The sequence below is a fragment of the Lygodium microphyllum genome, chromosome 15 (assembly GCF_053477565.2).
Source record: "Lygodium microphyllum isolate KBCC chromosome 15, Lygodium_microphyllum_v1.1.10, whole genome shotgun sequence".
Lineage (NCBI taxonomy): Eukaryota > Viridiplantae > Streptophyta > Polypodiopsida > Schizaeales > Lygodiaceae > Lygodium > Lygodium microphyllum.
In genome coordinates this window covers 151,764,740-151,779,347 of record NC_141149.1, presented here as the reverse complement: position 1 = coordinate 151,779,347, position 14,608 = coordinate 151,764,740, and the positions used below count along the sequence as shown (strand labels likewise).

The 14,608-nt window shown below is 41.9% G+C and overlaps 2 protein-coding genes across 2 annotated transcripts in view; both read left to right on the top strand.

Annotated features, from left to right (window-relative positions):
- Nucleotides 1–1,131: 1,131 nt before the first annotated feature.
- On the top strand, nt 1,132–3,453 carry LOC148025232 (uncharacterized). Its single transcript, XM_087693665.1, has one exon. The coding sequence runs from the start codon at nt 1,132–1,134 to the stop codon at nt 3,451–3,453; it is 2,322 nt and encodes a 773-aa protein (XP_087549791.1).
- A 644-nt stretch (nt 3,454–4,097) lies between these two features.
- The window catches only part of LOC148025230 (metal tolerance protein C4-like), an 82,136-nt gene continuing 71,625 nt past the window's right edge, over nt 4,098–14,608 (top strand). Inside the window, exon 1 of the mRNA XM_087695029.1 lies at nt 4,098–4,923. Coding sequence (XP_087551155.1) covers nt 4,422–4,923 — 502 coding nt within the window. The 5' untranslated portion in view covers nt 4,098–4,421. The remainder of the gene's footprint in view (nt 4,924–14,608) is intronic.

The following is a 14,608-nucleotide window of genomic DNA, read 5'->3' as shown; positions in this document are numbered from 1 at the left end:
CTATAGGTAATAGAAAATCAAAACCCTCCAGTCTCCAGGCCGACTCCCCTTATCTTCTTGAACGCGACAGCCTACAGCCTTACAGGTCACGACTCACGACTCGCAGCACGCTGCACCTCGAAACCCTCCCCAGCCCCCTCATCTTCTTGAAAGCGACATGTACATCAGCTCTCGTGAGTCGTAGGCTGGCCAGTGGCTGTTGTAGCCCATGCGGCGTGGACTCTGGAGTCTGGGTGGTCGGAGTCGAGTCCCCCCTCGCCAACTTGTTACCGTACCTCCATCCTCCGTCGAGTGACTCTGGACTTTGGAGTATGCAGGCTGCGCAGCTGCAGCCTACCACCGGGCAACCAGTGCCCACTGCCACCTAGCACTTCAGTCTTCAACTCGTGAGCAGTGAGCACTGAGGACTTAGAACTTGAAGTCGTGAGTTGTGTGTCCGGACTCCGCAGGGCTGGAAAGAAAGGAAGGTCCCGGACAGTGGATTCCGTGTTTTGGGGATGCCCATTGCCACAAGCCACCATGCTATCGCTGCCCAGGGGCCAGCGGCCCAGCCATGGCTCGCCACACAGCGTGATAGCCTACAGGCTATCGCCCGACGCGGTGACGCCTACGGGAGCTTTGACTCTGGAGTCTGAAGGCTACAACAGCCCTGAGGCTGCCGCCCGCTGCCCAGGGGCCGGTTACCAACTTACCACTGACCAGTTGGCACTGGAATAGTGGCACTGTGGCAGTCTGGTAGATAGATCATAGTGCCCTCAACTTTCAAGTCTTAAGACTCAAGTCCTCTCGTGAGTCGCGATTCCTCCTAAGTCCTCACCAGTTAGGAGTCAGAACTAGTCAAAAGAAATGTAATTAGTATATTGGAAGAGGTATTGTGGTCTTCAAGCATAAATGGACATTCACTTTTTGATATGTCTTTGCCTTGCAGGGTAGATTGATATTGGATACTGGAGTATACCATCTAACTTTAAATCAAGTCCTATTCATCAAAACTTTGAGCAGGTATGAGTTCAACATTCTACCAATTTTTAAATCTCAAGTTTTAAAGATTGCTAGTATTTGCCACTACCATCTAGAGTCACGAGTGTCTAACTTTAGCATACATTTACTTTTTGCATCCATATTATAGACATGGGTCGTCCTAAGAGGGATTTGAGTCAGTTGACTCTATCTCTAGCACTTGCTCGAAAGAAACGGGTTGCTCAAGGAGATTCCATGCTTGTAAGTGCCTCATCCATTGCACCTCCACCCACATTTGACACACCTACTACAACTACTCACATAAATGTGAGTTTGGATCTAAACATGCCTATAGGGGATGCAAGTGAAAGTGTGGATTCTTTTGATGATGCTATGAGAAGTCTTGATGGGGTAAGAGAGCAATATGTTGCTCATGTAGACGCTACCCTAGATTATGAGGGTAGTGCACCTCAAAAAGTGAAAGGTCAACGCTCTTACAAAGAGCATTGGAAAACATATCATCCATGGAGTTATTCATTGCACGATGCTTATGGTAAAGAAAGGATTTTTTGTAGCTATTGCATACAATTTCGAATGAGTAATGCTTTTGCTACTGTTGGGAGTACAGTACTTCAAAGGCCATCATTACAGACTCATGAGAAATCGAAAGAGCATGAGAAGGCTGCATTTCTATGGGCTGAAAAAGAAAGGAAATCTATGGTGCCTATGAGCGTGCATCTTGAAAAGATGGACTCTAATGCAGCAGATAAAAAGGTATCTCGTGTAAAAGTGCTTTTGAAAGTTTTGTATTTCATTTCCATTAGGGATAAGCCTTTGTGTGATTTTCAAAAGAATGTTGAGGAATTGGCATTCCTTGGAACACCAAATGTTCCTATTGAGAATTGTTATGCATCCTACCTTTCATACACATCTTCTTTGCTTTTCTTGGAGGCATGTTATACACACTTTTATGAGATGGTTAAAAGTGAAATTATTGAGAGTCCTTTCTTCTCATTGATGGTAGATGAAAGTACAGATGTCTCTAATGACCATCATATGATTGTGTGTATAACATATTTGACAAAAACTGGTCATGTATGCAATCGTTTCATTAGGTTGCTTCATACAAGAAATGGAACTGCAGCTGCTTTATATGATGCACTTTCAGAGTTCTTATGCATGTATGGTTTATCAAAATCAAAATTAGTGGGGTTTGCCACTGATGGCTGCAGTGTTATGATGGGCATGGAGAATGGATTGGTTGCACGTTTTGCCAGAGATGTACCTCATTTGGTTGGAATTCATTGCATTGCACATAGAGATGCTTTGGCAGTAAAAGATGCATTGGGTGGATTTCCTATTTTTGATGTTGTGGAAAAGGCAGTAAAGAAGGCTTACAAATGGGTGAATAGCTCTTATAAGAGACATGAAGAGGTAAAGGACCTTGCTTCAGAGTTTCATCTTTCAGCCCATGAGATTTTGAGAATGCATGACATTCGTTGGTTATCACGTGGGCAAGTAACAAAGAGAATGGTAACTTTGATGCCCGTGCTCTTGCGAATTTGGAAGCGAGAGAAATGTGATTTGTACACCTCCTTTACCTCTTTTAAAGTTCAGTTTTTTCTTCATTTATTGACAGATGTACTTCATCATTTGAATGTTTTGAACAAAAAGTTCCAAGTTGATCATGTGGATATTACCACAATTGGCACGGAGCTTGTGACTACAATGGTTATTCTTCAAGCTCGCTTTCTTGCAGGTGAGTTTGGTAGAGGTGCTGAGCATATTACTCAGTTTTTCGGGCAAGTGAAAGATGGTTACATGGTGTTTCAAAATGGTGCACAACTGATAGATAAGCATCCATTGCATATCAATGTCTTGGGAAATAAAGATACAACCAAGGATCTTATCACATGGGATGCTTGTATTGATGTTGGAAGACAATTTCTTCGTAGTGTGATAACTTCATTGCATGCTCGATTTCATGACTTGGAGCTTTTTGAGGCTACCAAAATCTTTAGCCCTAGAGACTATCCAGAGGATGTACGTGGTCTTTTCAACATGGGTGCTATATGGATTAGGCCATTGTTGGAAAGGTTTGGAGATATAGTGAATGTGAATATGTGTAAATTGCAATATGAAGAGTTCATGGCAAAACTAAAGAGAGCATGTCGTGGAAAGAGTATGCATATGGCATGGCAGTTTTGTGCACATGATATTGAATGGGATCAGTCTTTTGGTGAGATGAAGAAGCTTTGGCGTGCTTGCTTGGTTATTGTTGCAAGCACAGTCAATTGTGAAAGGGGATTCTCCAAGATGAACCGGGTCAAGTCAAATGACCGGAATCGATTGAGCTTGGAGAATGTTAACAAGCTTATGTTTCTTTCTTACAATGGCACACGAGACCCAAGAGAGGTAGATTGGGACGCGATCTACTCTACTTGGGATAGCTTGAAAGCTCATCGGGATGTCGACATCCATACCACAAGTTAGATAGTTGTGCTCTCACTATTCGATCACTTGTATGGACTATTCCAATTTCTTTTCTTTATTGACTTGAGATTTGAAAGTTGTTATTTTGCATACAATTCAAATAAAAAGATATTAACATTGTTGTTAAAGCTTATAAGAATGCAAAGATTTATGTCTCATATATTACTTTGAAGTTTCTTGCCAAAGATACATGAAAATAGATTTGATTACATAGTTCATCGAGGCTAGATAGTAAAGGCTATATCAATGATTCATAATAGAGTTGATTAAATCGAATATGTATAATAAAAATTGAAAGGAAAAATTGTCTTGTACATGAATTAGAATTTTACCGATGTTAAGTGATTTTGATTAAAAAGCTTCCTTACACAAACTTTAGATTTTGAAAGGTAATATTTATTGCACACATCATTAGAAGGCCGTATTTTCAAAAGAGACCTTCAAGTCGAAGGGCAAGATCATAGAGCGACCTTCAGGAGAAAATATGGACTAGCCCTTCAAAAATAAACACTGAAGTCTTAGTTCAATGTTATGAAAATTATATTTTATATCACAAGTTATCTCGCACGTGCAAATCAAGTCTTCGTGGCCTCCCTCCAACTGGTTGGGAACCATTACGATGGTCGGAATAGGTTGTTGGTATGTTGGAATGCTCACAGCGCCCGGAAAGGGTAAACCTCAAGTTGCCAGCAAACAGTAGTGCACATCATCTCACTCCGGATGCATAAATTGCTCCCGCGTGTCCCGTCACCACCACTATCTAGATTCTAGAGACTCATTTGATAGAGTTGCAGTGCAGTTTATGTTCTTGCTTCCTTGCAGCCGTATTTGACTGAACTTCTCGAGAGCATCTTTCAAGGTTTCCCTCCATCAAGGTTCTTTGGATAACACGTCGCCATGAAAGCTGCTTCTTCTTTGCAGCGCGTGCTCTCCCCGAGATAGAAATTCATGTTTGCATCTCCGGAGTGATGCGGATTCTGAGCGAGCTGCGGCGATGCTTTCCTTCTCTTAGAGATATCCAGCCACCCTCCTCAAGGTTTTCTTCCCCTGATTTGGTTGTCGAATGCTGGTATTACTCTGTAGAAAGAAGATATTGTCTCAGGGCTTTATCGAGACGATACTTCGTGGCACGATCTTTTTCTACTCCATCTGAGCATGGCGACAAGGTCAAGCAGGCCCATCCTTTACATGGAACAGTGCCTGCCGGTCGGTCGATGATCGAGCGTTCTTCTAGTGCTGGTTGGTTGCGATTCTTATCCGTGCTTATTGGAAACAATGGCGACTGTATCAACGTTGAAGCCAGGCATACGCATACGGCCGTACAAACGAACAAGCAGAATGGACGTCTCTTACGAGGCGATGAGACAGTTAACACAATTGTACCTAAAGGCTTGCTAAACGAAAATGTTAAAAGACGACATTGGAGTTCTTTCTCTTTCGAGGCAAATCAGGGACTTCTGCAACCACGATGTAAGTATTTATCTACTAGTGCACCGAGTCACTGCTTTGTTTACATGCAGTATAATTGTTCTAGGGGGTTTAACGATTCTTTTCTACACTCTGGCTATACTACGGTTCTCCTTTGTTTTAACAGGCTGGAGGAGCTAGTATTGATGAAAGTTTTCCAATTTCAAGCTTTCATTACAATGCATACTTTTTCTGTGCCTTGAAGTTCAAAAGGAACGATTCCTGTTAGCTTATCACATTGTAATCTATTATCTGTCAAAACAGGCAACGGCAATTGAATATCATGTGGCAATACATGCTGTTTGTTGGATAGTTCATTTGTAGGAAGACTTACCGGTAGCTTTGTTCAAATACTTCCATGTTTGTAATGGCTCTTTTGCTTAAGTCCTGGAAGTGGGGGAACCGAATGTGCAACCAAGAAACTTTCTACTCTATCAAAAGTATCGACCAATGAACATAATAAGACTTCAACTTGGAGTGTGCAGTCTGAAGTTGCTTTCCATATTTGAGCAAACTTTTGCAATCATAAAGTTGGTAGGTCTAATTAGGTATTGCACGATGCTTTTTTATTCAGCATTCAAAGAGTTTAAACTATTGAACTATGGTGCTTACTTATTCTGTGTCTTCTTTTGTTGTGGATACAAATATACCAGGCCAGCTTGTAAGATTGTTATCAATATCTTCCAAATGTAATGGCTAGTTACTCACATGTGCAAAGTTGCACAATCAAGTCTTTCTAGATGTTTCACTTGGTTGGACATCTATATTCACTTGGTAAATTATTAAGGGGGGTGTTGATAAATTTGCGTATGTGCGTATCTGAGTGGTGTCTTCTCCGTTGAAGAGACAATATAAACTAGAGTTGATATGCAAAGGGATGAGAATGTTGAGTTGGATAGATAGGGATTTGAGGTGGCAAGTCAAATTGGATTCAATACAATGTACTTGATGTACTCATATGTCTATTGAAAGTGGTAAGCTTTATGCAACGATGAGTGGTTTTTCTTCGCTTGCTTCAACTAATGGCCTACTTTGCCTATGAGTCTTTTCGAATTTGATTTTCTTTTACTTGAATCTATCACGAGATCGTGAAATTTTATTACTTTGCTTAGCGTTTAATTAAAAGTTAATCAAATGTGCTCATGTAACTTGTAAATGTGAGGTGGAAGTCAATTATTTCACAGTGTGGGATCTAGGACCTTGAGATATTAGTTGGTGCCAAAGGTAAAGGTTGTAATAAGTTATGCCTGATAGGTACTAGGTGATACACTGTGTTAGATTTGGACCTAGATCAATTTATTGGCCATTAATCTTAGTAGTGACATTAGGGACAAGGCATTAATTAATTAATTAATGCTAGTCTAAGGGTCAGTAAATTGCTTAGGGATACTTGGAAGATAAATTAATTGATGAAATTAATATTCTAAAAATTAATTTAATAAGTTGGATAATGTTGAAAATTGAGATTAGAATGTTGGCACTTGGTAAAACTTGCCCATGCAAGTAGGGAAATCGTTTTTAGGGGTTGGTGAAAGTCCATTCTAGCCATTGTGAGAGAGAAAGAGGTTGTTAAAGAGCAAGGAGATGCTACTGATGTGATTTGTAGCCACCATGGATCAGTCCTATAGCAAGTAACAGCAATTCGAAGTCCTTCAGGAGTAGATGATAGTAGCCCAAGATCCTTTTGGTGCAGGTGATAGTATATAGGAGGGAACAACAATCTTTCTGGTGGTCCTAAGCTGTAGGTTGTAGCTTCCATGTGTGTTTGAGTAGGACAGTAGTAGTTTTTCAATATTTCTCGCGATGAAACTCTGAAATTTCTCTCTAGCATTCTCTCTCATGTCCCAACCATCTCTCAAGTTATCTTAGCATTTTCTAGCAGTTTGAGCTATCAGAGGAAGAGATTTCAGTTAATCTTTGTTGTCAACCTTAATTTACGATAAGAAATTAGGGCTTGACAGCCACCTTGGGATATGTGCTTAGAATTGAGGGCCTAGGACTTGAAATCTAGTAGTTGAAATTGAGGAATTTCAAGGAGATTGAAAAGGCCAGCCAACCAATGTTGAATTTGGGGTTGAATTTGTCTTTCAAGGAGCAGGGTGAAGGCCAATCCACGAGCAAATCGAGGGGCAAATTGGTTTGCATTTTGTAACGTGCTTTCTCCACAGTGTAGATTACTTCTACATGTATTGTCACCTTGATTAGTTGGGATAGTGTAGTCATCTCAAGCCACTTCCCAAGTGTAGACTTCTTGGCTCATTCCTCAACCTTGGTCTTGGAGACATGAATGACTGAGCCCATTCTTTTATCATTTGAATTCATTCATCATTCTTTCATTCTCTGAGTTTTTGACTTCATTCATTGTGCTTTTTGTACATGTTGTATCTAGTGCAAACCTTGTCATTTCTTTACATGCAAGGTGAATTGGTTGCTTATGGCCAAAGACCCAATTTAAAGGCTAGTCTAGGTGTGAACACTTTAAAATCTTTTGAACCGAGTTGAAGAGTATGTGGTCAAAATCGTAAGGAGCAAGACGGCGAGCTAGCTGTTGATGATTAAACTTTCTACAAGTGGGTTATGTCAGAAGTGGTGCAGCAATGGAAGCGTAAAGAATATGCTGAAATAAATGCTGAAACACAAGACAGAAGAAAGAATGAACACAGTAGACAGATGAGAACTCAGATGTATGCTCGGGAAATGGAATCCATATCGAACACGAGACAGCAGCATACAACGGTGAGTCACTGGCTGTGTGGGCTCCTCAGCACCGGCTCCTCTCTCCCAGAAGGATCTCCACTGATGGTTGAAGTACCACAGACTGTGGAGGAGGAGCCCTATAAATAGCCACAAAAGTGGGGAGCATAAAATGCAGGTCGGCCAGCATTTAATGTTGGTCGGCTAACAATAAATGCTAAAAGTACATCATAAATGGCCACAAAAATGTGCCATAAAATACTGCATAAAATGCCCAGCCTCTGCACACAGACTCACACCATGAGCTGACTAATATCTGCTAACACCCTCTCTCAGATCATGTGTGATCTGATACAATAAAATAATGATGGAGAATCATAAACTACACAACAAAGAAACACCAGAAGGACCATGGATGTCCAAGCGGTGAGTGGCCAGCCCACCACCCAGATGCCTCGGAGAGTATCTGATGTCGATGTCGATCATACCAACAACACCTGAAAATAGAGAAGACTCATAGCAGCTCTCTGTGTAATGTCACCTATGTCACTCAGGACAGACAAAGCCAATCTGCCAAACATGTCTTTGAACATGTGACCATGGATTCCTTTCTTTGGCCAAACTACCAAAGTGTCCCCTCATGTGAGCTCCAGACGAAAGCCTCTCGCTCTCTGTCAAGAAGAACAGCTCATCATGAACCCAGAAATCAACACCAGTCTCTAGGATTTCACTGCCAGATACCGTCGATGCGTCAGGGACATCCCTCTCTGGATCCTGTGCATCTATATCAAAATATAGATGAGGCACTGCAGCCCCACCAACACCCGCTCACACTCCCTCTCTGGCATAAGAGAGTCGTGAGGGATGACCTCATCACCACCACTAGAAAGCAGCCGAGGAAGGGGCAACCAAGCCCTTCCCGCGATCCGAAGAAGAGGATCCCTTCCGCGCCTTGGACGTCCCCTTGGTCGGAGGATCGGAGTCGGAGTCTGATGAAGGAGAGGACTCATCGGTAGAGTCAGCATCCCGCTTCGTCTTCTGCTCCTTCTTCCTGGAAGCCGCTAACTTCTTGCAGTCCTTCCGCAAATGTCCCTTCTTGCCACAGTGGTAACACTGGGCCTTTGACTTCTTCTTCCCGTCACCCCTCTCTGAAGCTACATAAGCCTCACCTCCATAATGTGCCGGAAGCCGCCCCTGTAATCTCAAGGATGCCTCATGCTCAAGAAGCATCGAGGTCATATGTGTAAAACTGACAGGAGTCGATGATGTCTGTGCCCGCAAAGCATTGGTCACTCCATCAAACTCCGAGGGGAGCTTATAGAGGACCGTCCCGACAAGATGCACCTCGGGAAGAGCATATTGCATGTGCCGAAGCTGGTCCTGTACCTGCGTAACACGAAGAAGAAAAGATTGAATAGTATCTTTCGGCTCAAACTTCATCTGCTGGAGCTGGCCATAAAGTGTGACGGCCCGCATGGTGGAAGGTGCCTCGTACATCTGCTGCAACTTCTGCCATACTTCAGGAGATGTCCTACAGGAGGTAACCGCCGGTAAGACCGCTTTAGAAATACACCAAAGCAACGCCGAGTAAGCACGGGCATCGTCCGAGTCCCATGTGAGCACCGCTTCCTCATGGTTGTCCTCATCAAAGACTTCAGGAAGAGGAAAAGGACGGAGAGGTCGAGCAAGAGCTCCACAGACGATGTACCATAGCCGCTTCTGCACAAACCAAGCTTTCATGACAGCACTCCATGTGAGATAATCAGGTCCATGTAACTTATCTTCACTTGAGGTGCACGGAGGGGCCATTTGGAGGAGGTAGAAAAGAGAAGTAGAAGAAAAGAAGGTCGTTTGGAGAGTGAGCACAGCCAAAACGCAACCAAAAACACCAAAAATAGTGAGTTCACATGCAATATAACCCAAAGGCTGACCAGAATAAGCCAAAAGCTGCTGCACAAAGTGAAAAAATCAGTCAAAAACTGCCAAAAACAGCAAAAACGGCCTGAATAATTAGAAAAACAGGCAAAAATAATGCTGTAAACAGCAAAACGCAGGCTGCAAACTGAATAAACAGGGGCTAAAGACTGTTGCCAGCAGTTTGATGAAGGAAACACGGGCAGCAAAGAGTGGAACAGCAGTAAACACAAATCTGTCCAGAAAAACGCAAAACGCAAATGCTGAAACACTGTCGCCAGCAGCAAATCAGCAGTCGCCAGCAGGAAGGACAGCTGCCTGATCAGCAAGAAGGGTGTAAATCCTGAAATCAGCAAGAAAACATAGCACAAATAGGTTGCAGCCTGAAATTTGATACCATGTCAGAAGTGGTGCAGCAATGGAAGCATAAAGAATATGCTGAAATAAATGCTGAAACACAAGACAGAAGAAAGAATGAACACAGTAGACAGATGAGAACTCAGATGTATGCTCGGGAAATGGAATCCATATCGAACACGAGACAGCAGCATACAACGGTGAGTCACTGGCTGCGTGGGCTCCTCAGCACCGGCTCCTCTCTCCCAGAAGGATCTCCACTGATGGCTGAAGTACCACAGACTGTGGAGGAGGAGCCCTATAAATAGCCACAAAAGTGGGGAGCATAAAATGCAGGTCGGCCAGCATTTAATGCTGGTCGGCCAACAATAAATGCTAAAAGTACATCATAAATGGCCACAAAAATGTGCCATAAAATACTGCATAAAATGCTACATAAAATGCCCAGCCTCTGCACACAGACTCACACCATGAGCTGACTAATTTCTGCTAACAGGTTAGTCGCCTCTTGATTTGGAGACTAAATTTGGTATTATATAGTGAACCCCATGAAGGTGACGTTGTTTGCTAATAGCTAACATGTAGGTGGGTGTCATTGATAGAAGTGCTATATCAGCTGCACTAGAGAGCCTTCAGTGTAACACAATGATTTAGGGAAAGGGCAAGTGATCTTGTTGGTTGTTACTTTTAGGTAGGTCATAGAAAAGGTTGACGTGATGGAGTTCGTTTGTAATGTGTTTTTACATAATGCAGACAATGGATTGTTGAGCTACCTAAACTTGCCTCTTAATTATCATTTATTTTGGCTCCTTATTCATTTGTTGTGCTCGCAATTGCTTTTATCATCAATCCCCCATCATTTAAAGGTGCTACTCTTGTTGCCAGCCATCACTATCAGCTCCAAAGGCTGTTGTCAGCTAGTTTGTGGCCATTTGTTAGAGATTAGTCATCCCTTGGACTTGCATTTCTTAGATTACCATTTTTGTAGTCAGTTCTCTCGAAGGTACTTCCGGAGGACATTATTCATTATTCTTGTCAATATTCTTGTCAATTTGGGCATTATCTTTAATAGTCGTCAGTGTTTGGGCAGGTTCCATGGGTAGGACAATGCCATGGAGGCCGGCCGTGCCGTATTTATTGCAGCTTTTTAGTTGGCCAAATTTGGTTGGCCAACCTGCCTTATTTCTCCCTTCTTTTTTGGCTGTTTAGAGCCCATTTTCAGCTTGCCCGCTTTAGTTTGTCTTTGTAGGGATTGGTGGGAGAGATGCAGCTTGAGGAGATACACCGACAGCCCTTGTATATCTGCTCTCTTCATTTCAGCTTTCATTCACTGTAGATTTCTACGTTCTTTTGTCTCTTTTTTCTCTCCCTTTCGCTCGTGTTCATTATCTTTAAGTCTTGTCCATACGCTTCCGCATTTGTAGCACTTTGACATGGTATTAAGCGTAGTTGTCAGGTACGAAAAGTACGGTACGATAAAATACGGTACTAAATGGTACCTTAAGATTTTATAAGATACGGTACAATATTAGTACGAAAAAAAATTTAACTTCATTATTTTGAACTATAGATGATAGAACAGATATTAAGAGTCTAAATAGCAATGCTATTGGAGTATATAAGATGAATACTTGAGGGTAACATGCCAAAACCTTTATGGCATATGTTGTGTGCGCAAATTGTGCTACAACTTACAAGTACATACATAGGAGTGGATACATCATACATGAATGATCATACAAATAAGAGGTATGTATGCTTGAGAGAGAGAGAGAGAGAGAGAGAGAGAGAGAGAGAGAGTTTTACGAAAAAAGAGAGAGAGAGAGAGAGAGAGAGAGAGAGAGAGAGCGATGAAATGAGATGAGATGCTTTATTAACGTCTACAAGAGGCCAAAATGACCTGTGAGACCAACAATTACCAAACAAACCACCAAAGGTTTTGGTAAAGATTTATGAATTTTGTTATGGTTTTGTTTGGCATTGCTAAGGCTAAAGCAGCTACCGATGGTACATTCACTAATTCGTGTACTCTTAGAAGGTACATTAGGCCAAGCTATCCTCTAGCCTAGTTTTATTAGCAATGTGTACTAATGCTTTGGGTTGGGTGGTGCAAAATGAGTTGTGAACGAAGGTAAAATCAATAGGATTAAGCTACTTGATGATTCTCAAATGGTGCTGAATTTATTTATTGATGATACTAACATATTGTGAAAAATGATAGGACATCAATTAGAAACGTTTGGAACTGCTTGAATACCTTATGTATGGCCTTTGGCTCTAGGATAAATCATAACAAAACATGTATGAGGAGTCTAATCAAGCTTCCACTCCCTTTCTTGGTTGATCGATCAAGGCTACAAAATCACCACCGCCACCACAACAACAACAGTCAACAACCCAAACCACCACCAACAACAACAACCACGCAAAAAAAAGAAAAAAGAAAAAAAAGGAAAAAAAAAGTGCTTGTTTTTTGGTACGATTTCGTACGGTACGAACCTTATAGTACGAACCAGTTCGTACTACGTATGAGTGCAACTATGGTATTAGGGCAGTGTAGAAGCGTAGAAGGCTTTCATTCTTTGTGACAAAAGTTTGAGTTTTCAGCCTTTGGAGGTTGCGGTGAACAGGTTGTGCATAGAGGAGCCAAATTGCTGTTTTTTGCAAGTCTTTGTTGTTTGTGAAGGATGAACACCTGCGTTTTTTTAGCCTTGTGCTGCAGATTTTGAGTTTTCATCACCTCCAATGGATGAAACTCTTTGAGGGTGAGTGGAGGAAGCCCTAGCAGGCATCGGCATCATGCACTGAGTCAGTATCTTTGGAGTCCGCACCTCATGGAGATGCTTCCTCTTTGGATGAGGATACTACTTCCCCATCGGCTTCCCCAACTATGCCACCACCGGTGGTTGTTTCAAAGACTTTAGCAGATGGTGCATGTAGAGGAGAGATCCGACCTTCTCCTTGTTGGGCACGAGATACTCCGTGGTTTAGGGATTGAGGGAGTCCCTAAGGAGTGGCAATTGGTACTACTCCATGGAGGTTGAGCGAGGGTCTTTCCCCCAGTATGGTAGTGCAAATTCTCCACCCCCTAGTATCTATTTTCATTAGTGGCCAGCTGCTCATGTGGTGGATTTTGGATCTCCCCCTCATTCAATGCCCTATGGCTGATATGACGAGCTTGTTCATTATCCATTTAGGCTAGATTCTTGGGATTCCTAGTTTACCCTTAGGATTCCTACGCTAATCAGGCTACCAACCTCTAGGTCATGTTAGGTTCATCTTTTTAGGATAGTCTGGCTAGATCTTTTGGGTACCATAGTCTAAGCCTTGCCTTCAACACTTTTTATTTGTCTTTCGTTACACACTCACTTATCATTTACTTCCGCTTCACACACATCCACTTGATCCATTTTTTAGCCTTATTTAAGTACCAAAAGCATCTCAACATGATAGCTAGAATGCAAGTTATGGTTTCTCTTGTGATACTTATGTGACATGTTTTGCATTTCAACTAAGGCCCAACATTATGAGAATCTACCAATCCTAATTGGGTTGAATGTATGGTTTTTTGGTCCTCGCCTTGGTGAGTTTGCTTTCATATCCTTGATCAACATGGAGATAGAGATAGTGTCTTTTCTTTTGAGATTGGGTCTTAAGTATCATTCCACTTATCATGGCAGCCATTGTTTTTCATTGTTCTTTCATTAGTGGCCGGTTGCTCATGTGTGGGCAGCAAGCAAAAACACTTGAAATCTGCAAAAACGAGATTGTTTACTAAATGGAGGGCCGTATACGTATTTACAGAAAGTTTGGGCCCTCCCAAGTGGGTTTGTGCTTATGGGACACACAAACTCTCTAGGATCGTGTTTCTTTTAAATAAACTAGGTTTCTTGTTAATTAATCAAGTTTTGGGGCTATTTAAGTAAAGCTAATGCATTTTTAGCTCAACAGAGGCATGTTTTGAGTACACAGGTGTGGAACTCTCCCTCCAACTTTTCTAGTTGAGGCGCACCAAGTCTATCTAATCAAAGCTTCTATCATTTCATTAGATTTTGGGTACCACCATATCGACATAGCTCCTTATTCTTCATTGATATCAACATCCATGGCTTGAGAGAGGGTTGCTTTACCCTCATGATACATTTAGGTTTTGACAGTGTCTTCTTGACATCGACATCATTTCTTCCTATTGTATTTCTCATTGGATTGCACACATTTTGCATTTCATTATTCATTTTCATGATTCATTCTTGTAAAAAGGGTGCTTGGGTAAGTGAATAATTTCACAATGAGGGCACTATCCAAGTGGCATCTCATTGCATGAGAATACCCCTTTATGCATCACTCCTTTGTATTAGCATTGTTTGTATATGTTGGGCCCTTGGTGCAGATGAAAAGTTAGGAGAGTAAGCATCCCACTAAGGTGAAAAACCATGCATCATGTAGTATGTTTCTCTTTACCTTATCAAGTAGAGCATACATGAGCATTTCATTGCTCATTTGGATCCTTGAGTAGTTACCACAATACTGTTAGAGTGAAGCAATGCGGAAGTGAATGACTGTGACAAAGAGTGAATAGAGAGAGAAAGAGACAGTGAAACGCAGAAAATCTGCAGTGAAGAATGCTGTGTAAGGGTGCAAAATTATACATGGGTGCAGAGATAATATCTGCATATGTCTCCACCTCGAGGATCTTGATCTCTGTCAGCCCCGAGAGCAATCT